Source organism: Hibiscus syriacus, unplaced genomic scaffold (genome assembly GCF_006381635.1).
Source record: "Hibiscus syriacus cultivar Baekdansim isolate YM2019G1 unplaced genomic scaffold, ASM638163v2 tig00006570_pilon, whole genome shotgun sequence".
In the NCBI taxonomy this organism is placed as follows: Eukaryota; Viridiplantae; Streptophyta; class Magnoliopsida; order Malvales; family Malvaceae; genus Hibiscus; species Hibiscus syriacus.
In genome coordinates this window covers 1,378,523-1,406,086 of record NW_024062102.1, presented here as the reverse complement: position 1 = coordinate 1,406,086, position 27,564 = coordinate 1,378,523, and the positions used below count along the sequence as shown (strand labels likewise).

Below are 27,564 nucleotides of genomic sequence, written 5' to 3'. Positions count from 1 at the left end.
ATAAAATATAGTAAACAAAACCCAAATTGGATTTTACTGGTAAAGAACCCTATATGTCACAGTGAATAAGATCTAACACATTGGACAACCTATTTTCATTACGAGAATAAGGCAAACGATGACTTTTTGCAAGTTGGAACGTATCACGTAATTTAGGAGATGACAATAAAGAGGTAAGATAAAGGTGTCTTTTTTTATTCAATAAAGAAATAACAGAATGATATACATAACCAAAACGAGCATGTCATAAATCATATGAATCATAAAGAGATTTATTTTTAAGGACATAAATGAAAGTAGAATTTCCACGCTCTAGCACATATAAGTCGCCATCACGTTTACCGGTTGCCACCACCTTTCCCGTTTGGAGATTTTGAACAGTAAAAAATCATTAGTAAAAGTAACGGATAAAGGAAAATCATTAGTTAATTTACTAATGGACAAAAGATTTTTAGTGAGATGGGGAACAACCAAAACATCCAACAATTGAATATCCGGGAGAAAGGAAATTTTACCGGTGTGGGTAATGGGTAGGGACGCACTATTCCCTACAATTACAGAATCCTTACCCCTGTAGGTGGAAGACTGATCCAAAGTGGAGTGAGCTGGAGTCATGTGGGTTGAAGCCCCTATATCCAAAAACCAATCAGAAGCCTCACTTTCGGATAAAGAGCACGAAGAGGTAAAAGCCTCTGCAAGGTGTGTCGTGGATTCAATCTGATCATACTGCTACCTACACCGATCGGCAAAGTGTTTTTCCTTCCGGCAAATCTGGTAGCGTGGTGGACGGCGACCATGAGTGGCATTGGTACGGCTTTGTCCATGATTGGAGTTATTGCACTGGCTATTTTCACGGCCACAGTGTGGACGAGAACCACTTCCACGATGAGAAGAGTTTCGGGTAGCAGTAAACGCAACGGTTGAGGACGTCGAAGTCTATAGAGATTTTTGAAAATTTTCAAAACTCTCTGGTTTAGATAAAAGATCAGAAAAATAGGGGAGGGGGTTTGTGCCATCTGGGAAGTTGAGAAGCTAGAGAATTCGGGACCAAGACCACGCAAGAACCAATGAACTTTGTCGGTTCCATCAACCGGATGACTGATTGCATGTAGTTGATCACACAAAGTTTTGAAAGCACGGGCATAGGCAGTAACAAAACGAGTGTCACGTTTCATCAATTGGAGGTCATATTTGAGGTGAAGTTCATGGGCTTTGGAGCAGTGGCTGAAGGTATTTTCGAGGGCAGTCCAGACCTCACTGGATGTAAAGAGGCCAACGGCTTCAGCCGTTGCTTACTCGGTAAGGGAGGAGAGGAGAATACTAAGGAGGCGTTGGTCGGTTGCTTTCCACGCCAGATATTTGTTATTTGGCGTCTGAGAGGTGGGAGGATCAAATAGAGGTGGCGACATAAAGGTGTCATCAACGTGACCCAGTAAACCTTGGCTTTCAATGAGGGGAAGGAGTTGGCTCTTCCATAGAAGATAGTTTGAGGAGGAAAACTTGATGGTAACCATGTGGATCATGGTGTTGAAGGGAAGGAGGGTGGGAGAAGAATCGGAAGAGGAATCAGCCATTGAGGATCATGGGATGCTAATCCAATTAGACTCTTGATACCATGAGAATATTATGAAAAACCACCACACTTGTTAGTGGTGAGAAATTGCATATATATATTCAATTACATATTGTATAACTTAATTACAATAAATATATGTTTACAAAATAAATAGAAAGAATAAGCTAAAGCTCCTATAATTGAGGGTCAATGGTTATATATGGAATACCATAGATTATGGTAGAGGATCCTCAACAGCTTTGAAGTTGGTAGATCCTAGTGTGCCCAAAGGCCGTTGGAAATAATACACACAGATATAGCTGGTCCTTCTGACATACCGTCACTTGGCGGTAACAAGTTCTACTAACTTTTATTGGCAATTTTAGTAGAAAATGTTGGATTTATATCTTGAAAGAAAAATCAAAAGCGTCAGAAAAATTGACAGAATTTAAAGCAATGATGGAAAAACAAAGTGACCAATATTTAAAAATACTCAGATCTGGTAGAGGAGATGAATATACGTTAAATTTATTTGAGGACTTTTGTAAAGAGCATGGCATAATCCATCAACTAACAGTCAGATACACGTATCAAAAAATTGGAGTTACAGAAAGGAATAACCACACAATCCTTGACATGGAAAGAAACATGATAAAAGGTAAACACTTATCAAGAAATTTTTGGGCCGAAGTAGTATGATGTGCAGTTTACCTGATAAATCGATGTCCAAAAAAGTGTAAAACATATTACACCAAATGAAGCATGGAGTGGTAAGAAACCAGGACTTGGACACCTCAAGATTTTTGGATGCATAGCATATGCCCACATTCCTGAGCATACCATAAAGAAGCTTGATGATAGAGGAGAAAAATGAATTTATATTGGCTATGATGAAAGAAACAAAGCTTATAGACTATATAATCCTCTTTCTAAGAAGATAATAATTTCAAGAGATGTCAAGTTCGATAAGGCAAAATACTGGAGATGGAGCAAAGAAGAAAGAAAGTTGAAGGATTATTTTTTGACGAAGATAAATATGATGATGATCTTTTCAATCAATATAAACAAAGTAATGATCAAGGTCCTCAACAAAATGCACCATCGTTATCAAGCAACCACAACAGTGGTAGCAACATAATAGAAAGTTCTGAAGTTCCTCCAACAGAAGTTCGAAGATCTATGAGAGAGAGAAAAATACCATAAAGGTACAATTATTATGAATTACAAAATGTTTAACTTTTCTGCTTACTTGTAAACAGTGATCCAATAATATATGAAGAAGCGGTTGAAGATGACAAATGGAAGAATACAATGGATGAAGAAATTACATCAATAGAAAGAAATGATCTGTAGGAGCTAACAATCCGACCATAAGGTAGCAACCCAATTAGAGTTAAATGGGTTTATAAGACTAAGATCAACAAAGAAGGAAATGTCGTGAAACACAAAGCAAGACTAGTTGCCAAAGTCTACAAACAAAGACAAAGAATAGACTATGACGAAGTATTTGCTCCAGTGACAAGAATCGAGACTATCAGACTTCTCACAACAATTGCAACACAAAACAAATGGAAGATTTATCAAATAGATATGAAGACAAAATTTCTTAATGGCTACCTAGAAGAAGAAGTTTATATTAAGCAACCACTTGGATACATTAAAAAGGGCATAAAGACAAAGTTTATCAATTGAAGAAAGCTTTATATGGATTAAAGCAAGCTCTAAGAGCATGAAACACGAGAATAGATTAATAATTCCAAAGAATTGGGTTCATGAAGATTCCATACGAGCATGTCTTATACACGAAGAAAAATGAAGATTGTGATATCATGATCGTGTGTTTATTTGTGGACGACATGATTTTCATGGGGAACAATCCATGCATATCTAATGATCTCAAGAAAGCTATGACTAAAGAAATTGAAATGACAAATATTGGTGAAATGTCATACTTTCTTGAAGTCGAAGTGAAGCAAATGCAAGATAGAATATTTATATCATAAAAGAAGCCAGCAGAGGAAATTTTAAGAAAAATCATAATGAAAGACTGCAAGTCGATAGTTATTCTAGTAGAACCATGCTTGGGAAAGAAATGAAGTGGAAGCAATTTAAGGTTTCAAAATGACAACAGTACACTACAGCAAAATTGTTCTGTAGCGGCGCTTTTAGCGGCGTTTGGAAAGTAAACACCGCAAAATTTAAACATATAGCGGCGTTTACAATCCAAACGCCACAAAATGATACTTTAGCGGCGTTTCTTAAACAAACACCGCTATAGAGTAGTACTATAGCGGCATTTTTATATAAACGCCGCAATAGGTACATATGTAATGACGTTTTTCAACAAACGCCACAACAGAGTAGTACTTTAGCGGCGTTTTTATACAAACTCTGCAATAGGTCCATCTATAGTGGCGTTTTTTCTAACAAATGCCGCAAAAGATTTATACTTTAGCGGCGTTTTTATAAAAATGCCACAATAGAGTTCTCCTATAGTGGCTTTTTTTCTAATAAATGCTGCAACATATTAGAACTTTAGCGGCGTTTTTACACAAACGCCGCAAAAAATATGTACTTTAGCGGCATTTTTTAGAAAATGCCGCTATAAAATGATAAAAGGTGGCGTTTGTGTCAACAAACGCCGTAATATTTGATAATTTTAAATGTTCAAATCCCTTTCCCCTTTTGCATTTGTTCCCACAATCCCCTTTTCCTCTTACCCATCTCTGTCGAACATAGTATCTGCTATTCACTTATGAAATCCTTTCTTTCTCGCCATTAGATCTATTTTTCAAATCCCTTTCCCATTTTTCATCTTTTCCATCCACGCAAAACTGGTGCTGCTCGTCGCCGGTTGAAGCTGTTGAGGCCTCCAACGTGTCGCTATCAACGCTCGACTCTCTAATTTGAGGTGCGAATAGTATCTGCTTTCACCTTTTTCATCTTTTTTTCTTGTTGTTTAGCTCTGAAAATGCCATTTAAAAGCTTTGTTCGGGAGATTAGAAAGATATCAAAGGAAAAATCAGGGACGAGACATAAGCTTCGGCGGGGTTAAGCCCATATTATTCCAGAAGTTTCTCTCTCTTCTTCACCTGGTTCTTCACCTATACAAATCGAGCACCGTCAATGGGAAAAATTGCCACCAGAATTACTCGTAGATATAATCCAAAGAGTGGAATCAAGGGAACAATGTTGGCCTGGAAGGAGAGATGTGGTTGCTTGTGCTTCAGTTTGTCGCTCATGGAGGGAAATTACAAAACACATTGTTAAGACACCTGAACATTGTGGATTCTTAACTTTCCAAATCTCTTTAAAGCATGTAAATTTTAATTCTTTTTTCGCCCTTTATTTTTGAAAAATAAAATCAGTTTTTTAGTGTTTTGTGTGTTGTTTTAAGCTTGGGCCAAGGGATACGCCGATTCAATGCTTTATTAGAAGGGATAGCTCAAGTTCAACATTTCGATTGTATATGGGTCTCAGTTACGTAATTTTTTCTTCTTGAAAATGTGTTTTTTTGTTCTTTAAACTATCGGTTTTAACCTGGTAATTTGTTCATAAGTGATATTTATTTGTATGTTACGAAATATCCAAAAAATCATGAAAATACAGAAGGCACTATGGGTCTGGAGCTTGATTGTGGACAATATAACATCTTTATTGTGTGTATCATGGTCATTCTCTATATCTTGTTTGCCTATGATGTCTGCAAAATGGTAAGTATTTATTACAGAGTTTCGATTTATTCCTTTTATTTTTCTCCTCTATTTGTATGTCTCAACGTTCTTAATTATCATATTCGGATGTCAAATTGGATCTATTGTCACTGATATCTTTGCTTACGTTGATTTTGCCAGTAAATCCTAGCTTGTTTATTTAACGGCATTTGCTTTAGCTTATTCTGTGAACCTGGTGGCTAATTTTCTTGAATTCCTCGAAAATTCGATGTAATTGTTTACTGGAGAAAAGCTAATTTAAAGTATTTCTGATTATAGTACATTTTATTCTTGTTCGAGTGAATTTTGATTTGTAAATTTGAAGGAATGATATTTACTTGCTGAGTGTGTCAAATTTATCCTAGATTTGATTGAAATTATCTACATAAGAGGTTTAAATCTGATATTTTATTCTTGTTTGAGTGAATTTTGATTCGTAGGATGATGATGGAGGAACTGTAAGTGATGACATTGAGAATCTAAGAGGCACAGGGTTTCCAGGGGTTGGTATGTTTTGGTTAAAAGTGCTTGTTTGATTGCTATGCAATTTCAATTGTACAAAATTTCATCCTTTGTTTTTCTCAATTCTGTTTTGATTTCCATTGATATACAACTTCCTTAAGTAATGTTCCTCCAAGGGAACAAGCCAAGTGGAAACGCAAGTAAGATCAACTTACAAGATTTGTTTTCCTTTTACTAATATTAGCTTTAAAAAACTGAGAAAGATAAAAAGTTGATGGTTTTTCCTACCTTGATTAGGACAATTGTTACACTTGCATTGACTTTTCTTACAAGTTCACAAGCAATACTTATTGTCTGGTCGAAGATAGCTGGGAAGTATGAGTATAATGTTACCACAACGAACTTTATGGTGAGTAGAATAGTCATCTTGTGTTATGACTTGACATGGTGCCAATAGGATTGACCTTATACTGTTATTTCGGGAAACAGGTGAAGACTTTGAAATGTGCCTTGTCACTTGCAGCGTTGGCAAGAATATGGAAAAGTGAAGGTGTTACAGATGATAACAGGTAAATCTTACTTGCGATTGCTTATGTCTAATTTTTTCTATTAACATGGAGACGATGAACATACATTTTTCCTTTATTATTAAACCAGGTTGAGTACAACCCTGGATGATGTTATTGTTTATCCTATTCCTGCCTTACTTTATCTTGTCAAGAATTTGCTACAGGTGGATTTTGATTTTTGGTTTCCTTGTGAGTAACTATATCTTGGTCTTATTTTTCAAAATGTAATTGTATGTTCTTTTCAATTTTATGTTTGCAGTATTGATTTAAAATATGTTTGGTCCGATAAGCTGTTAGAAGTTATCATGAAATTCAAGCTTGGATGTTTCTGCACAATTATTAAGATCTATCTCTATATTTTGCTTATCATCATGATGGTTGCCCATGCCATAGAGTTGTTGACTGCTGGGACTGACCATGCAGGAATGTGTTGTTAACTTTTTTAACGTAAGATATAATGGATTTTCATATAAACTAATGATTTATTTGGATATGAAACTAGAGATCGGGTTTGCATTGCCATAGATGGGGCCTTTTCAAGTGGCATGCCAATTGGAGTAAGACATCATGAAGCAAAATATATGTGCAAGAAATGACAGGACGATACTAGCTCTGCATCATTGTTTTCCCATATAAACTGGATTTATCTCTTTGAATTTAAGCGCCTCATTGTGACAAAGAGTTTTGAAGAATGTGTAAGATTAGAAGCAAAATATATTAGATATTATTGTTTATTATAGTTAATAATGTTGAACTACATTATATTTTACGTTAATGTAAACTTTGATTTATTATTATGGATTTCATTTTTCTTGTTTTGGATTTTAAGTTTGTTGTTATGGATGTCAAGTTTATTGGAAAATGCTACAGGTTAAATTTGGGTAATAAAAAAGTAGAAAACAACATTTGACAAATTAGTTTTAATTTGCAAAATCAATTTCTTTTAGCTATAGAGAGGTAATTAGCGTCGTTTGTATCTTAAAATGCCGCTATAAATATGACCTTTTGCGGCGTTTGTTCTAAAAAACGCCGCTATATACCAGATCTTTTGCGGTGTTTGTGGGAAAAACACCGTTAAATCTCAAGACCTATTGCGGCGTTTATGGAAAAAACGCCGCTAAATCTCAACACCTATTGCAGCGTTTGTGGGAAAAACGCCGCTAAATCTTAACACCTATTGCGGCATTTGTGGGAAAAATACCGCTAAATCTCAACACCTATTGCGGCGTTTGTTGGAAAAACGCCGCTAAATATCAACACCTATTGCGGCGTTTGTTGGAAAAACGCCGCTAAATATCAACACCTATTGCGGCGTTTGTCCAACAAAAACGCCGCTATATATCGTTACCTATTGCGGAATTTTTTGTTACCAAACGCCGCGAACTTTAGCGACGCTATTTTCAGCGGCGCTTTTTGCGGCGTTTGTCATAGCGCCGCAGGTGTTTTTTGCGGCGCTTAAAAACACCGCTATAGGTAAAAAAAAATACCGCAAATGTACAGTTTTGCTATAGTGGTAGCAAAGTTTGAAAATATGTTGAAGGTCCAAGTTTTGGCAACACACGCAAGCAGTAATTGGTAGCATCCAGAGCCTTCATGAGGTTGTTACATACCCTTATAAATATGTATCCTTAGCATTAGTTATATGTATGTTATGTGAGTGTTAAGAAAAAAAAAGAGACAGAGGGAAAGAGTAGAAGCTTAGTAAAGCTTTAAGAATGTGGTTGCGTTTGTAAACTAGCCGTAACTAGTGTTTGTATCATATTTATATTTTAGTTCTTATTAACAGTAGCGTGTGAATTATAAATTACCGAGTGCTCATTAAGGCTTCCAACATACCATCCAAACACCGAATTTCTAAAAATTATTTTTTGACAAATATAATTCATTTCATAAAAATTATTTTACAAACGAACCATTAAAGAAAACTGGAAGGGAAGGCGGCCCAACGTCCACTGTTGCTATACATCGAATACATCTTTCATCTAAATATGTTCTTTCGTTGTATCATTACGTTTGATGATGATTAATTAGACTGACCAAATTCATACCGACATAGCTTCTTGTTTCATAAAATATCAAATTTGAATATTATCAGCAATAATATATATTTAACGTTAAAATATTTTTATATAAAATAAATTATTAATATTTTATAACTGTCGTTATTAGTTAATTGATTAATTAATTTAAAATAAACGAATAAAATATAAAACTTAATACCGGTAATACGTAAAATCTAGTTTTAACTAATATAAGTGGGATACTTTATCCGTTCTATATATAAATATGAGTGAATTCATATTTAATTTAATGTGATTTTTTTCTTTTTATTAATCCTCTATTTTATTAATTTTGTTCATCTTACAATTCTGTTGATGTCTATCTTATATAAAGTTTTATATTATTAATATATATATATATAATCTTAAAAATATTTATCGCTATTGTATATAAATAATACAATGATATTGAGACGTTATCGGGGTTGATTTCCCTATCAATAGAAAGCTCATAAAGAGCTGCGGATCGTCGAGGAAAACAAAGGAAATAACATTCAGGTTTCCATATTGTCTCAAGTATAATAATTAATTTCAAAACTTTTAAAAGTAATATCGTCTCAAAAAGATCACTGTTAAGGTAGACGCAGTTATATTCAGCAGCCAAAAACGCGATCCAACCCATATATCCAACATTTTCCCAACTATTTGCAATAATAGTTCATCAACAACTGGTTTGCACTTTGGCAGTAAACTTTTTGAATCTTTGGGAAATCTGAACTCTTCTCATAAATGGATTCTCCCATTGACATCTTCAAACCCCAAGTCCTCAAATCACCATGCAATCCAACGAAAGTTCTGGCAGTGGCAGCAGTTCAGCTGCAACAGGACGGCACCCGGTGTATAAGGGCGTAAGGCGTAGGGCAAGTGGGAAATGGGTATCTGAAATTCGTGAGCCGAGAAAACCTAATAGAATCTGGCTTGGTACTTTTCCTACACCTGAAATGGCAGCCATTGCTTATGACGTGGCGGCACTTGCCCTAAGAGGCCAAGGTACGGAGCTTAACTTCCCCAACTCATCTTCTTCTTTACCAGTGCCTGCCTCGACCTCCCCTCGTGATATTCAGGCGGCGGCAACGTCGGCTGCAGCGGCTTTAGGGGCTGCAAACGATGCTTTAGTCGGGAATGAGGGTAAAAAAAACAACTGGATAGCCGCGGAGAAACCGAGTGCTGGTGATGATTTCATCGATGAGGATTTGATATTCGATATGCCTAATGTTCTTGTCAATATGGCTGAAGGGATGCTTCTTAGTCCTCCTCGATTGGGCGTTGATTCCGATCAGCCTCCTCCCGCCGGAAACGACGGATGCTCCGAGACCCTATGGGAATTCCCTTGACATATTATTAGTATACTAATAAACTCTCTTCAATATAAATTCTCATCTGTCTAAACAAGAAATGAAGGATGAGCATGAATATCAGCGTCAGCAGACACTGTTAAAAGTATATGACAGTGTCTATCATGAATGAAGTAATCCACAAACATGGATTCTGTGTGTTTTCTTAGTGGTTTTCGATTTGTTTGAACTTTGGGATTGGTATTTTCTACAAGATTTTTCCATTTATGAGATTCATTTTTGGCCAATCCATTTATGGTATTCTCTATCTAGTTTTATGTTGTGTGGCCCTGGTTTGTGTCCGTACATGCATGCTTGAAGCTTGAAACCCCGTAGCCATAAAAAAAAGTTTTGCTGCTTGTTCGTTCATGCATAACTCTCTAATTAAACATTTTTCACACACACATATATGGAAAAAATTAATTATATAGTGTAAAACTTTTCAGTGTTAAACAAATTAATGATCGTTTGATGAGTATAAATAAAATACTAAAATTAACAGTAAAAAGATATTCACTAAATGGAAAAAAAAAAACAAAGAGCAGTATCATTTAATCAAAGAAACAATCAACAGTTCAATACTAAAGCTTATATACATGCAAAGCAATTACAAAACCCGAAGAAGAAAGTTAAGACAAAAATTGAATATTAGTTGGGGTAAATTCCACATTCCCAAATAATTTCAAAATGACAACTAAAATTTTATGAAACTATTATAAAATAATTATTAAATTTATTGAATGGTTATATAATATTTTTTTTAAATAAGACAATATTTATACAATTAACTACTAATGACATCTGAAAGTATTATATTCAAAATACACATCGGTGATTCATAATCATAAAATAAAGCAAAATTAGCTAAGTTGTGAGCGGCATTGTTTGTGGATCAACGAATTCCAATGACCCAGACTGTAATGAATTCACCATGAATATTAATCAATTGTGCATTCTAACGAGGCTCATTCGGAAACAGAATTCACCACAGCGGACAGTAATGATACTTAAATATATTGAAACTTATTATTACTATTCTATGATGTGCAGTGATAATTTCTTATAGTTTCATGAATTTAGTGATTATTTTATAATTTTTAAAACTTTAATGATAAAAAAATATTATCTGTATGGTGAAGAAAAAAAAAGAAAAAAAATCAAAGACAAGTTGGGACTAGTTTTAGTCGATAAGAATAATTAACACGTTGATTTAAGATGTAAGTTGAATATTTTAAGAGAAATTATTATCCAGAACCTTATCCTAAGTTATAAACTCAACGGATTAATTTAATTTCATATTTTTCTACCTCATATCCTTTATCATATTTTTAACCGTAAAAGTGTTTTACTTAATTTTAACAGTGTACGGCAAGTATATTTATTTTGATTTGTTAAATTATTCATCTTTATTTTCTCATATTCTCTTAGATTATGCGTTCTAGACTTGTTAGAAGCACCCCTTTCTTTCCGTTAAAGTTTTTATTCTCCTCCCCTCTAAGTAGAATTAAAATTATATTTAGAATTTGTAAAAAAAATATTAACATCGTAATAAAAATTAATTATTTATACATTAACATAATATGAAAAATTATAATATCAGATATTATATCGATTGACTAAATTACTTAAATACAAATTTACATTTTAAGGATTTTTTTAGACATGGCTAAACGAAAATCACTTAAGCATACCTCACAAGCACATAACAGAAAAACACACGATACTATTAATAGAGGATAAACTTAGGACGTGCATAACTCTAAGGAAACAATATTTAAACTTAGAGGCATCAGACACGAACGTAATAATTTATATTAAAGGTATAAATTTATAAAATTTTAAAAAATAATAATTAAAATTTTTAAGACACGGTTATTCTCACTCGTTCTCTCGAACCATCCCTCGTGGACAGATTAGACAGAATCATACTATGGCTCCAGAAGTGTGTCTTGCTGGAGCCACGTGATGCATGTTAGGCGAAACCATGCTGTAGCTCTAAAAGTGCGCTACAACAACATGATGAGAAATAGTTTCTCGGATGAATACGTGTGGTATTCGAAAAATACCCAAAATTCTTTGAAAGAATTCCGCTTCCATCTCTTTCAAACACTTGTCGATGAGAAGAAAAAAATATTTTGAAAATTATTTTGCTCGATAATTCGTCGTCAAAAATTGTATTAGTGAATAGAGATGAAAAATAGATAAAACTTCATCAAAGATATTGCATTTTATCAAACAAAATTATGGATTTTTTTTATCAACGGCATTTCATAGAAAGAATAGTGTTACATGTTGAAAGTCAAAATATCATGGGCGTCTATACAAATTCAAATGGGTCTGCTAAATTGATTATGTTAGGCAGCTTGAAAATGTTGAATTTTGAATTGGTAAAATCACAAAATTTAGCCATTGAACTTTAGGGTATTTACAAGATTAGTCCTTAAGTTTCAACTATAAATACCCTAGCTCATTTAGCTTCAAGATCATCCCAAAGCATTCTAGCTTTCTTCCAATACTAGAGAGAATATTAGAGAGTTTTTTTAGAGTTGTTTTCTCCTTTTTATCAAGAGAGAATTATCATTGTTTTCTCCTTGGTTGATCGAGAGAAGTTGTAATTCCTATTTTCTCATAGTGAAATTCTTCTACCGGTGCCCGTGGTTTTTACCCTATATTATTTAGGGGGTTTTCACGTAAATTTTGTGTCTTCTTTATCTTCATTTTTATTTTCTCAAATTATCAGTTGCGATTTTGCTCTATCCGATAGCCGTCTTCCGCAACTATTGGTATCCGAGCTAGATTAGAGTGTGTAGTATCTGCTTATTGTCTTTGTGGTTGCCACCAAAAGGTGGATCCTCCAACATAAGAAAATAAGAAGTTATTACCCATTCTTTGAAGGTTCCAGAGAACTATTTATGATAGTGAAATAGTGGGAGCTATCCGTAAAAGAAGCTATGACAACGAAATTTGATATTGAAAAATTCAATGGGAGAAATTTCTCATTGTGGAAATTGAAGATGAAGGCCATCCTAAGGAAAGATGGGTGTCTAGCGGCTATCAATGAAAGGTCGGTGGATTTCGCAGATGACATCAAATGGAACGGGATGGACGGGAATGTTATGGCAAACTTTCATATAGCATTAGCAGATGAAGTATTGTCAAGCATCGAGGAAAAGAAGACAGCTAAGGAGATATGGGATCATCTCACCAAATTGTACGAGGCCACATCGCTGCACAATAAAATTTTCCTTAAGAGGAAATTGTACACTCTCCGTATGCCAGAATCTACTTCAGTGACAGAGCACTTAAATACACTGAACACCTTATTTTCTCAGCTTACATCCTTAAGCTGTAAAATAGGAGAACAAGAACGTGTTGAACTTCTACTTCAAAGTCTACCGGATTCGTACGATCAACTCATCATCAACTTGACAAACAGTAATGTCACCATTCTACTCTTCGATGACGTTGCAACTGTTGTTCTACAAGAAGCAAATCGGCGCAAGAACAAGGAAGATAGACAAGTAAATCTGCAACAAGCAGAAGCGTTGACTACGATGAGAGGGAGATCAACAGAACGTGGCCAAAGCAGCAATCACAAACATGGTAGATCAAAGTAGAGGAGCAAGAAGAATTTAAAGTGCTACAACTGTGGAAAGAAGGGTCACTTGAAGAAGGATTGTTGGAGTCTAAATAAAAGCTCCAATCCACAAGGCAATACAGCAAACACTTCAGATGATGGAGATGCTCTATTCTGTGAAGCGTCAACCACCGTGGAAGGTAGAAAAAGATTTACACATATATGGCTCATTGATTCGGGAGCGACATATCACATGACCTCAAGAAGAGAATGGTTCCATCATTATGAACCTGTCTCAGGAGGATCTGTGTATAGTTGCAATGATCATGCCTTAGAGATCATTGGCGTGGGAACCATCAAATTGAAGATATATGATGGAACAATTAAAATTGTTCGAGATGTGCGGCACGTGAAAGGCCTGAAGAAAAATTTATTATCCTACGGATTGTTGGATAATAATGCAAACAAGATTGAAACACGTAAAGGAATCATTAAGGTGTTCTGTGGAGCGCATGTGGTGTTGAAAGATGAAAAGATAGCAGCAAACTTGTACATGCTGAAGGGAGAGACTTTGCTAGAAGCAGAAGCCTCTATTGCCTCATGTAGTTAAGATTCTGCAATGTTATGGCATCAAAAACTTGGACACATGTCAGAACAAGGAATGAAAGTCCTTATGGAGCAAAAGCTACTTCCAGGCTTAACAAAGGTATCACTTACTTTGTGTGAGCATTGCATAACAAGTAAGCAGCACTGGTTAAAATTCAACATGTCAAATTCTAGAGGAAAAAGTGTTCTAGAATTGGTTCACTCTGACGTATGGCAAGAACCAGTTATATTCCTAGGAGGAGCAAAATATTTTGTCTCATTTATTGATGACTACTCTAGGAGATGTTGGGTGTACCCTATTAAGAAGAAGTCAGATGTGTTTTCAACTTTCAAAAACTTCAAAGCACGGGTGGAACTTGATTCTGGAAATAAGATCAAGTGTTTCAGAACAGATAATGAAGGAGAATACACAAGCGAAGAATTTGATGACTTTTGCAGGAAAGAAGGCATCAAAAGACAGTTCACACTGGCGAACACTCCTCAACAAAATGGAGTGACAGAGCGGATGAACAAAACCTTGTTAGAAAGAACAAGAGCAATGTTGAGGGATGCAGGCCTAGAAAAATCATTCTGGGCAGAAGAAGTCAATACCGCATGTTATTTGGTAAATCAAGCTCCATCAACTGCAATAGAGCTGAAGACACCAATGGAGATGTGGACTGGAAAACCAGCTGATTATTCAAACCTCCATATATTTGGAAGTATAGTGTACGTGATGTACAACTCCCAAGAAATTTCAAAGTTGGATCCAAAATCCAAGAAATGCAAATTTTTGGGGTATGCTGATGGAGTAAAGAGGTATCGCTTGTGGGATCCCACTGCCCGTAAAGTGATCATTATTAGAGATATTATCTTTGTAGAAGATAAACTACAAAGAAAAGAAGACGATGATAGAGCTGAAAAGTCAGAGACTACTCAGATACATGTGGAAAAAGAGTTTGAAGAAGGAGATTCTTCTGAAGCAGAACCAGCACATGATGAACAAGAACTAGAGAGTTCTGAAGCTCCAACAACTCGTCAATCAGATCGTGTGAGAAGACGTCCCAATTGGCACTCAGATTATGTTATAGAAGGTAATATTGCATACTGCCTTTTAACAGAGGACGGTGAGCCATCAACATACCAGGAGACAATAAACATCTCAGATGCTTCACTGTGGATGATGGCGATGCAAGAAGAAATTGAAGCCCTTCATAAAAATAATACATGGGACCTTGTGCCACTACCACAAGGAAGGAATCCAATTGGTAACAAATGGGTTTTTAAAATCAAGCGAAATGGTGACGATCAAGTGGAGAGGTATCGTGCAAGACTGGTGGTCAAAGGATATGCTCAGAAAGAAAGTATTGATTTCAATGAAATTTTTTCTCATGTGGTTCGATTAACAACAGTTCGAGTAGTCTTGGCAATGTGTGCTACATTGAATTTACATCTGGAACAGCTAGATGTTAAAACAGTTTTTCTTCATGGAAATATTGAAGAAGAGATTTATATGCTCCAGCCTGAAGGTTTTGAAGAAGACGAAAAGAAGAACTTGGTTTGCAGGTTGAACAAATCTCTGTACGGTATAAAGCAGGCGCCGATGTGTTGGTATAAGAGATTTGATTCCTTCATTATGTGCCTTGGATACAACAGACCTAATGCAGACCCTTGTGCTTATTTCAAGAGGTCTGGTGATAACGATTTTGTTATATTGCTGTTGTATGTGGATGACATATTGGTTACAGGACCCAACAAAGATCATATTGAAGAATTAAAGGCACAACTGGCTAGTGAATTTGAAATGAAGGACTTGAGATCAGCAAACAAGATTCTAGGGATGCAAATTCACCGAGACAGAAGTAATAGGAAGATTTGGCTTTCACAAAAGAATTACTTGAAGAAGATCTTGTCACGATTCAGCATGCAAGATTGTAAGCCAATTTCTACCCCTCTTCCTATTAACTTCAAATTATCCTCCAGTATGAGTCCTAGCAGTGAAGAAGAGAGGATGGAGATGTATCGAGTACCGTATGCATCAGCAGTGGGAAGTTTAATGTTCGCTATGATATGCACAAGACCAGACATTGCACAAGCAGTGGAAGTGGTTAGTCGGTACATGGCGAATCTAGGCAAAGAGCATTGGAATACAGTAAACAGGATCCTGAGATACGTCAAAGGGACCTCAAATATTGCATTATGTTACGGAGGATCAAACTTACTAATCAATGGGTATGTAGATTCTGACTATGCAGGGGATTTGGATAAAAGCAAATCTACTACAGGATATGTGTTTAAAGTTGTTGGTGGAGATGTAAGCTGGGTTTCAAAATTGCAGTCAGTTGTGGCTACATCCACAACAGAGGCATAATATGTAGCAGCTACACAAGCCAATAAAGAAGCAATTTGGTTGAAGATGCTATTGGAGGAGCTTGGGTACAATCAAGAGCATGTTTCTCTGTTTTGTGACAGTCAAAGCGCCTTGCATCTAGCAAGGAATCCAGCATTTCATTCAAGAACAAAGCACATATGAGTTCAGTACCATTTCATTGAACGATAGATATGCAGAAGATCCATACCAAAGACAACATAGCAGATTTCATGACGAATGCGATCAACGCTGATAAATTTACCTGGTGTCGATCCTCTTGTGGCCTGTCAGAGACGTAAGCAACAAGAAGGTACAAGGTAGAAAGAATAGTGTGAAGATATGATTGTTCCAATCAAATCTTCAAGTGGGAGATTGTTGAAAGTCAAAATATCATGGGCGGCTATACAAATTCAAATGGGGCTGCTAAATTGATTATGTTAGGCAGCTTGAAAATGTTGAATTTTGAAGTGGTAAAATCACAAAATTTAGCCATTGGACTTTAGGGTATTTACAAGATTAATCCTTAAGTTTCAACTATAAATACCCTAGCTCATTTAGCTTCAAGATCATCCCAAAGCATTCTAGCTTTCTTCCAATACTAGAGAGAATATTAGAAAGTTTTTTTAGAGTTGTTTTCTCCTTTTTATCAAGAGAGAATTATCATTGTTTTCTCCTTGGTTGATAGAGAGAAATTGTAATTCCTATTTTCTCATAGTGAAATTCTTCTACCGTTGCCCGTGGTTTTTACCCTATATTATTTAGGGGTTTTCCACGTAAATTTTGTGTCTTCTTTATCTTCGTTTTTATTTTCTCAAATTATCAGTTACGATTTTGCTCTATCCGATAGCCGTCTTCCGCAACATTACCAACGATAACGCTAAATGCAATTGATTATTATTTTATTTTCAAATAGTTAAAGCGAACCCTAAATGCACTCATCACCGTCTATCAACATTACTAATTTTATGCTTGCATGGTACTATAAATACAATGCAACATCAGCCTTGGAAATTCTCCCAGGGTAGAATAATCTATTGACTCTCTCATTCTTCCTCTCTCGCCTACAACACACTTGAGTATTCATTAGTTGTTAGCTTTTTCTATTATCTATCTTGGTAAAAATGTCTGTTGGATCTCCAAAAGTAGGATTCACCGTGAATTATCCTTAATGACAATATAGTGTATGTCCTATTTGCAACCTCATATTTTTACAACACTTCTTGTATTGAGTATTGAAACAAAGGTCGGTTTTACATGGGCAAAAATAAGGAAGCTTAAATAGGATATCATTTATTAAAGGTAATGAAAAGTGGCGATAACAACACAAGCCATAATTTCTAATGGCAGTGGTGACAATGAACATGAATGAACTGGTTAGAGATGAACTAAATGAAGCTACAAGAATCAACAAGATATTGGTTTTTAATTCTTTTAAATTGGGGATTTAGTCATTCACCGACCTTAAAAAAATATTTGAAAAAGATAAAAAGAAATATTGGGTAAACTTCAATTGAGGAAAAGAAAAGGAAGGAGACAAAAGAGGAGGGTGGAGACAAGGGGATAGAGATGGTTAGAGTTATCGTCGGCTGAAGAAGGTGTTCGGATCAACATCTATAACAATGACAATATGGCCTAAAGAAAGATTGAGGCAATTTTTAAATTTTTGAAGAAGATGAAAAATAAATGAAACAAAAGTTCATGATTAAATTGATATTTTGTCTAAAACTCAAGAGTTAAATTAGAAATTAACTCTTATTATATTATGTGAAATTATAACAAATCAATAACGTAAATGACTTAAATATAATTTTTAAAAATTCGATGATTAAAATAAAAAGAAATCTAAACAAAGATAACATCATCTATGATTTACCCTAAAATGTATTACTAAAGGCTAACGTCAAGAAAAGTTGGAATAGAAAGAAAGTTTTGGCATTGGTTTGAATCGTCTACATTCATCTATGGTACTTTCATGTGGCATATAAATATAGTTTTAAGCATAATTGTGGACTTAAGCTGGGGGCAGGGGAGCCAAACCGTATGTTCAGTTTTCAAGGGTGAGTAGGCATAATTCCATTAATGAGCACATTCAATTAAAGTCATAATTAGGGATTAAGCAATGATTTAACATTTAAGGACCACAAGAAAGGTTTAATCAGCTCCATCAAAAGCCTAATTATCAATTATTGACTGTGCTTAACCCAAGATTTCGTGCTTCTTACTATTCATGCTTGTTGTGACATTAGCTTATCATCATGTTTGGGTGCCTAGCAATTGGTAGCTAGCCTTATGCCCCCCCCCCCCCCCCCCCCCCCCGCTTGAGCTCTTTTTAATCAAATATTATATTATACAAATCAAAATACACCTATTAAGGATTTTAAAGATTCGGTGTTTAGTTCTTTTGATTCTTTCCTCACTAATATGGAACCACTAGTTATTTGAAAATAATTTTTATATAATATAATTCTATTAAATACTTAATTCATATTAAACTTTATTGACTGAATGCCGATTAATATTAAAATAAATGTCAATTTTTATTAATTGTTTCATTTCATTTATATATATATAAATAATCATTGACAACATACGTCATACAAATACAATTGTTTAAATTCAAAATTTCTAAAAAAATAACACTTTTTTTAACCGTTAGAATCACTTAATTGATTCAATTAATTAATATATTTTATTTAAAATATAATGTAATAAGTATATTGAAAAGTATACAAATATCCTAAGATGATAAGAATTTTGAATAGTTTATGGTCCCATATAACAAGCTGGTTAATATCGGGTTATTCTGAAATGACAAATAAATCACGTCTTTGAAGTGATTGCTGAAATGAAAATAATGTTACTTCTGTCTTGCATTTTTTTCAATGTTCCCCAAATATAAATTGACACGTTTTTAGCCACCTTAAGTGTTGAGTGATATTTTATTTTAAATAATTAATTAATTAAATAAAAGAAACATCAAAACCAATAGGAGGAAAAAAGAGCATTTATAAAAAAGCTATCAAAGACTACAATTGTGTAATTGAGCAACTCAAGCATTCCCAAGATAAAGACAGGGTACTACACGTCATGCCGACATGTCCAAATTTGAATAATCCTAAATTGATTTTATATTTTTTTATTAAACTAATATGATTATAAATTAGTATATGTTTTATATATTCTCAACTATTTGATAATAAATCACCCTTACAGACTGGTGCTCAAGCCCATAACTTCTAGAATCAACAACGATTTCTTTAACCATTGAAATAAATTAGTTAGTGTGATTAGTGCGATTTTACATTTTTTTATACTTATGTATTTATAGTAACTTTATAAATATAAATATTACATAAATTATTAAGGTTATCTAAAACGATAAATTATTAAAATTTAAACTAATGAAAAATGAAAGAAGCATCATCGACATACTTAAACAAGCTCATATTTTTATTGTGCTTAAATAAATTAACAATAATCTACTCCCAAATAAACTCTTAACTTTGAATAAGCATTCGCCCTTTCCCCTATTTATGTGTTTGCAGAACTTTGGATATGAGCTCGTCAAACACCTTCTTAATCTGCCTTGGTGTTAGTCTTTCTGCTGGTTTTTGTTTTGTGTCTTTTGCTGATAAGTGTTTAATTTTATTAATATTTTACTTTTAAATTACTCCTTAACTATTAATTTTTGTGGTTTATTTATTCGTTTTAATTTATTTTTTGTGCAGGACGTTAGATTCTGGAAATTGCACTAAAAAGAATGCATTCTGTAATTTTTTTATTATTTGGTCATGGCTGGAGACATGAGCACGACTCTGGGCATGACACGATCTGACGTGACAGTATCTAGAAGATCCAGTCAGCGTTTCTAGAAGAAAAAATTGATTGGCCACACGTTTCTAGAATTCGGATTTGAATTAAACTCAAGTTTAGGATAATATTTTAAACATTATATTTTATCTTTGTATTTTAGTTTAAATAGGTTTTAGTATTTCAATTAGGATTTAGGATATTATTTAAATAATATTTTATTTTATCTTTGTTTTATGTATTTTAGTTTAAATAGGTTTTAATATTTCAATTAGGATTTAGGATATTATTTTAAATAATATTTTATTTTATCTTTGTTTTAGGTATTTTAGTTTAAATAGTTTTAAGTGTTTTAATTAGGATTTAAGATATTATTTTAGGAATTATATTTATCTTATATTTAGGAATTTGAAAGCTATAAATGACATCTCAATGTAAGCCTAAAAACATATCTCTCTCATCTGAGAATTAAATCTTTTTTTTTTCTCTCTAACTTTTTCTCTATTTTTCGCATACTTTTCAATTATGTTAAGTATGACTTTGGTCATGCTTAGCTAAATTTCTTTTAAGCCAAAGGCTAAAGCGAAGGCTCAATTCCAAACGTGAGAATTGTAAGGTACATAAATCGTTTCGGATTTTTCTCTCTGTTTTCTGAGCTTACTTTTTAAATCAAAACGATTTCGACAATGGTCTGGATGCTGTTATGGTTAACGTTTGAAGAAGGATTGACTTATTGAAGCATATTCGACTTCTCGATAACACACTTAGCAAAATTATTTGCTAAGAAGAAACTGAGATCGGAACCAGTTATTATTGAAATAACATAATCCGAGTCGACAGCAAAGAATTATCCTTGTAAGCCGACGTGAATCTTGAAGTAAAAATCTGTTTCGATGATCTGAGGAATTTGAGGCAAAGCTGAAGTCTCAGGCTGCTTACACTATAAGTTTCACTTTATCTCAATTTCTTTAAATTATTTATTTAATTATTTTCTTTTATTTAATTCTTATCTTTTATTTTAAAAACATCTTTTAAAAACCCTTTTTATCTTTACTACTATTATTTATTATTTTATTATTTTCCCTTTTATTTATTACTATTCATTTTATTTTATTATACATTTTCAACTTTACCTGGAATTATATCTTTCCCTAAAATCAAGAAACAGTTTTACTAAATCACAAAAATCATAGTCCATGTGGATCGACCCTGCTTCTTTATACTACATTTTCCTTTCTATTTATTAAGAATCCAGGAATTATTTTGATAACAAAACGATGGCTATCAAATTGGCGTCGTTGCCAGGGACTAACGGCAAGTACTGATTTATTTTTCTAGTTTTTGATTTACGACCAGAAGGAACACATGTGAATTAGCAGATCTAGATCCGGAGATCGAAGCACGAGCATGAAGGATCCACGCACAAACGCTTCGAGAAAAGAGAAAAAGACAAGAAGAACAAGAGCAGAGTTCAAAAGCATAATCAAATCCAGAGACAAACTCTGAAGCAGACGCATACAACGAAGATCAAATCCCGATGGCAGAAGAAGAACAAACGATCCGAGAGCTAGCCATAACTCCTGTCACTCAGACGCCATTATGCATTAATTTTCCTAGTGGTTGGACTCTGTTTCAATTAAAGACATGACTCATTCATATTCTTCTCATTTTCCATGGCTTTTCCACTGAAGATCCACAAAAACACTTGTTAAAATTCCACATGGTTTTTACTAGTATGAAACCATAGGGAGGTACCGAAGATCAAATTAAATTGAGGGTTTTCCCTTTCTCTTTAGTCGATTTGGCTAAAGATTGGTTATTTTATTTACCTCCGAATTCAGTTCATTCATGTGCTGACATGAGTCAAAGTTTTCTTGACAGGTTCTTCCTAGCAGCTAAAGCAAGCGAATTACGAAGGAGCATTCTTTCCATTCAACAAAAGAGCGAAGGAAGTCTTTATGACTATTGGGAATGATTTAAAAAGCTTTGTGTACGTTGTCCGCAACACAGATTAAGTGAGAAAACGTTAATTCAATACTTTTATGAAGGCCTTTTTTACCAATGGAAATGAAAATGATAGATGCCGCTAGTGGAGGAACATTAGTCAACATGACCCCCAACAACAACAAGAGAATTGATTTCAACCATGACAGCCAATTCTCAACAATTTTCAAGTGAACCCAGCCGACGGGTTCACGAGATAAATACATTTTCTCTTGAAAATAAGTTAGACAAATTAACTGAAGTAGTAAATTCACTTGTTGCAGGAAAATCTGGAGCAACAAGAGCATGTGAGATATGTACGAAGCTAGACCATCCGACAGACTACTGCCTGATGATACAAGAAGGAGGCAATGCATAAATCAATGATATAGGAAACTTTTCAGGTCCTCCACAAAGACCATACAACCCATATAACAATACTTATTATCCGGGATGGCGAGACTACCCAAATTTCTACTATGCGACGAATCAAAGGTCAACTTATCAACCAAGACCTCCTCCTCAACAGCAAATGCAAAATCCATCATTAAAGGAAATCATAGGAAAGTTAGCAATTACACAAGAAAAATTGGTTACGTCCCAGGAAAAACTAGTTGAATCCCAGGAACAGTTCCAAAGTCGAACCGAGACACATATTCATGAGTTGGATAACCAAGTGAGCCGACTAGTTCAAACAGTGGGAAAACTGGAATCACAAGGAAGACTACCTTCTCAAACTGAGGTAAATCCAAGGGAGAATGTCATTGTCATCACTCTTCGGAGTGGTATAATAGTGGCGCCACCTGTTCCAAAAGATGAAGCAATCCAAAAAGGGAAGAAGACTATAGATTCAGGATCCAGAAGAAGAGTGACGAAGTACAAATGGATCCAAAGCCATCTCCCTATGACGTGCCACTACCTTTTCCATCGAGGTTAGTAAAAAGGGATAAACAAACTGAGGAAAAAGAAATACTAGATGTATTTCGGAAGGTGGAAATAAACATACCTCTCATTGAGGTTATCCGAAAGTTTCCAAGATATGCCTGATTTTTGAAGGACCTTTGTACAATAAAGAGGAAGCTTACCGGGAATGAGAAGGTAAATCTAGGAGAACATGTCTCAGTTGTATTCCAACAAAAGTTACCACCGAAACTGAAAGACCAAGGTATATTCGCAATACCCTGTAAAATGGATAAAGTTGGGATAAAATGATCCATGTGTGATCTTGGCGCCTCTATTAATGTAATGACTCTCTTTGTTTACAATATGATTACTAATGAGCCCTTGAAAGATACAAAAATATCAATTCAGTTTGCCGACAGATCAGTCATTTACCCGGAAGGACTCTTAGAAAATGTGTTGGTAGAGGTAAACGATTTAATATTTCTCGCTGATTTTTATGTAATTGACAAGGAGAATGATCGTACAAACACTTCTTCCAAAATTCTATTGGGATGCCCTTTTCTAAGTATTGCACAAAAAAAGATTGACGTAAGAAGTGGAACTTTAACCATAGAGTTTGATGGTGAGATCGTTAAATTTGATGTGTACAAGAAAATGAAACACCCAGACAAAGTGGTGAGCATAAATTATGTTGGTATTATTGATCCTTTGGAAAATGAGTTTGTAGAAACTATTTTTTCGTTTAATCTATGCAGGGAGTTAGAAGATCATGATGAGGAAATCAAGAAGTTGAAAAAAATAATTTCAGATTGTGCCGATCTAAAATTGATTTATGCTAAGTCTAATGTTATACTTTCTGTTTTGCAGGAACTTGAGATAGAACTGAAACAAATGCCAAAAAACTTAAAGAGTACCTTTTTAGGAGAAAATGCTACTTCACCGGTTATTTCGGATAAGCTGTCAAAGCTAAAAAAGATCCGAAGAATAACCTATGAGAATGAAAAATTCTACAAGGAGAAAATAAAAGAATTATACAATCATAGAATTTCTCATAAGGAAATTCTTAGTTGGAAAAATCATATGAAGTGGAAGAAGTATTTCTCTTAGAACCTGTAGTCTGAATCAGGTCGTCGAGCTAACGACGTTAAACAAAAGCGCTTGATGGGAGGCAACCCATTTCGTTTTGTTTTTGTTTTATTTTCATTTTAATTTCGCTTTATTTTTAGCCAAATTTATTCTATTTTATTTTATCAGATGCTTAATTTTATTTTATTTTTCTCTAAACAGATTCGAATTCCGATCGAATATTTTTTACCTTCGCCAGGGCTCGTCTCGACATGACCGTGGCCGCGGTCACCACTAGATCGGGGAGTATTCTTTTTCCCTCTCTTTGTTTTTAAATTTGACATACATTTTGGGACAAAACAGATTAAGTGAGGGGGGAAAGATAAACATGTCGTCAAATTTTTCTTTGACTTGTTTGATTGTTTGAAATTGAGTTATTATGATATTAATGTGTTGAGATCGTTGGTTACTAGTCTTGAACTTCACTTTATACTCTTGCTTCCTTTTGGATTGTGATCATGTTTTGATCGAATTTAATTTGCATGATTGGTGATTGGTATAGCTGGTGAATATTTTGTTAAGTATTGATATTTCATGCTTTTGTCGATTGAGATGAACTTGACTCAGTGCATATAAACTTTTCTTGTGAGATTTAAGCCTAACGAGCATACATTTTCTTTCTTGCTCATTGTTTGACTTGTGTGTACCGAACTAATTAGGATGTTCTAGAACTTGTAATCATAATGCTTATCGAGACTACATGTTGAACGTAATGTTTTAATGTGATAGGGGCACCTAGGATAAACCCACTTTTCCCAAAAAGCCTTGTAACATCCTCAATACCGGGTTAGTGATCAAGTTGTAAAGTTTCAGAATTTGGGGACTAAAGTATAAGAATGAAATAGTTCAATGCTTATTGGATATATATGATGAAGGTTAATTAGTAATTATTAAAGGAAATTAAGGGTTAAATGGTCATTTGACCAGAAAGATTTTTATATTCCTTTTTAAGGGTAATATAAACGTGGGATGTGTGAGAACCATCCAGAGTGTTCTTCTCCTTTCTTCTTCTTCATACGTGGGGGAGCAAGGCAAAGGTAAGTTTAATTTCAGTTGGTTAATTCTTGAGTTTTAAGCTTAGTTTTGATTCTTTGGGTATTAAATAAGCTTAAGGAAAGCTTATATGGGATTTAAACAATAAGATAAAGGAATTATGAAGGAATTTGCCATATGAGTTTTAAGATGAAATTTTGATATAGTATGGTTGTTGAAGTTTTATGGATGAATTTGACTTGTCATCAATCTAATTAAGAAGTATGAAGTGTTAGAATGGGAATTAGAACACATTGAAAATTTGGTATGATTTTTGAATCTTATATGGATGATAGGATTTTGAGGTTTAAGATGAAATAAATGAATATAGATTGGTTTAAGTATGTGTACTAGAGTTAAGAATGAAAAGGGAATGATATATGAAGTGTTTGAGTGGAAATGAAGTAATTTTCGGGTTGAAAATATGATTTATGGGCAAGGGGAATCGGTACCCATTCAAGGGGAACCGATACCCCTTCAAACGACAGAATTCCAGAATGTCTTGAGGGAATCGATACCCCCATGGTAGGGAACCGATTCCCCCTAAAGAAAAATGTTAATATTGGTTTAATAAGTTCGTTTAAGTTGCTAGTATCCAATTACAAGGTGTAGGTATCTAATGATTGCCTCAAAATGTACATGTAGGTAGATTCTACGCATAAAGCAACTCCGGAACGTTTGGCAAGTAAGATCGATCAAGGAAAAATAACAGATCGATATTGACTAGTGAGGCCAAGTGAGTGCATATTCAATAGTATATGATGTGCGATGGGAATAAGACTTGTGATGAGTCTATTTCCTGAAGTGTTACACATGAATGCATGATTAAAGGCATGAGTTGAATATGCATGTATGTATGCTTGATTATATGGATTGATCTGTTCTTTTATGTGTTAGATGATAAAGTATAAGTAATTACATAAGAAAAGTTATGAATTATATGAGATATAAACTATGTGATCATAGTAAAATATAATTATTATTATATGATAAGTGAAATAAGCTAGATGGGAAAGATTCATATGTTTAAATAAAACTATAACACATGGGTTGTATGATAGAAATTTATGAAGTTATATGAGAAGATTATAGGAATTATATGAAATTGAATTAAGTAAACAGATTAGATTATATACCTAAAGAAATAATAGAAGTGAGATATGTTTATAAGTCTGCCCTAGATGAATATGAATATGAATTATAAGAGTGCTATATGATTTATATTAGGATAAATCTTGAGGATATATATATATATAGATAAATATGAAATGAAATGAAATGAGTTATATGAATACATAATTATGTGATGAAATGGTGGATTACCTGAACATGTGAATATATATGTCTAAGAGAAGGCATAAGATTAAGATATAAGCAATGTGACTATAAGTATATGTGCTCTAAGTGATATGACTTATAGGTATTTCTATTATAATGTTACATAATATGTTATGTATGTTAAATGAATTATGATATGTATAAGAATGATATGATAAGATATATATATATGTGAAAGTGTTCTAGGTGTTTTTATATATATATGAAGTATATGATCTTATATGAACAAGATATGATAAGTATGGTTATATGAATAAAGGTGATTGGGTGAGAAATGATAGAAATTATATGAAAACATGATATATGTGACATGTATATATGGAAATGTGTAAGTGACTATGTGATAATATGAAAAGAAGCTATGTGATACGTGATATGTGAAAGTGAATTACAAGTTTATGTGAATATTTGAAATGAAATAAATGATAACGCCCATGTTATGTGTCATGAGAGCTAGGGGTATAGTTGGCATGCCAAGAGTCGAGGGTTTACCTATGTTCTACGGAACATATGGACAGTTTTACCTATGTCTTTCGAGACATATGGACAATATACCTATGTTCTAAGGAACATATGGACAGTTTACCGAGGATCTTTATGACCTCTGGACAGTTACCGAGGATCTTTATGACCTCTGGATAGTTACCGGGGTCTGTGTGACCTCTGGATAGGTCCTTCGGGACATTTATATGAGCTGTGGTGACAGCATAGTGGTGCACAACCTCAATAGACTCACATATCTACAGTTCTCACAGGTGCACATGGGCTAATAAGAGATAACATGGAATGTAATGTATAAGATATATGTGATGTATATACTTATGGTGATATGTCATGTGTTGCTTGAATTATAATGATGTTGATAAAGATAATAATATACATGGGCAATGCAATTGGAAGACAAACGAAAAGTGAAAGTAATACAAGAAGATATGTTGCGTGTGTGTATGACATGATTATATATTGTTATCATGCAATAGATACATGCATATTGAAATGTCATGATTCAATGGTATGAATGCACGTTCATGAATTTATTGTTATATGTTTAATTATTGCCTCACTAAGTCAACGACTTAGCGTGTGATTGTTTCACACGTAGGTTTCGAGAAGAATAAAGAGTAATGCGGAGCAAGACAGGTCAGTT

At 34.1% G+C, this 27,564-nt stretch overlaps 1 protein-coding gene and 2 long non-coding RNA genes across 3 annotated transcripts; all 3 read left to right on the top strand.

Annotated features, from left to right (window-relative positions):
* The first annotated feature begins 4,831 nt into the window (after positions 1-4,831).
* LOC120200786 lies at positions 4,832-27,564 on the top strand. The gene is made up of 3 exons (XR_005523600.1): positions 4,832-5,039; positions 14,016-14,023; positions 27,554-27,564. It is a non-coding gene; the product is annotated as an uncharacterized LOC120200786 (long non-coding RNA).
* Positions 5,882-6,448, top strand: LOC120200785. The gene is made up of 3 exons (XR_005523599.1): positions 5,882-5,930; positions 6,028-6,299; positions 6,388-6,448. It is a non-coding gene; the product is annotated as an uncharacterized LOC120200785 (long non-coding RNA).
* LOC120200783 (ethylene-responsive transcription factor ERF024-like) lies at positions 9,073-9,693 on the top strand. The gene has a single exon (XM_039201536.1). The coding sequence runs from the start codon at positions 9,136-9,138 to the stop codon at positions 9,691-9,693; it is 558 nt and encodes a 185-aa protein (XP_039057467.1). The 5' UTR covers positions 9,073-9,135.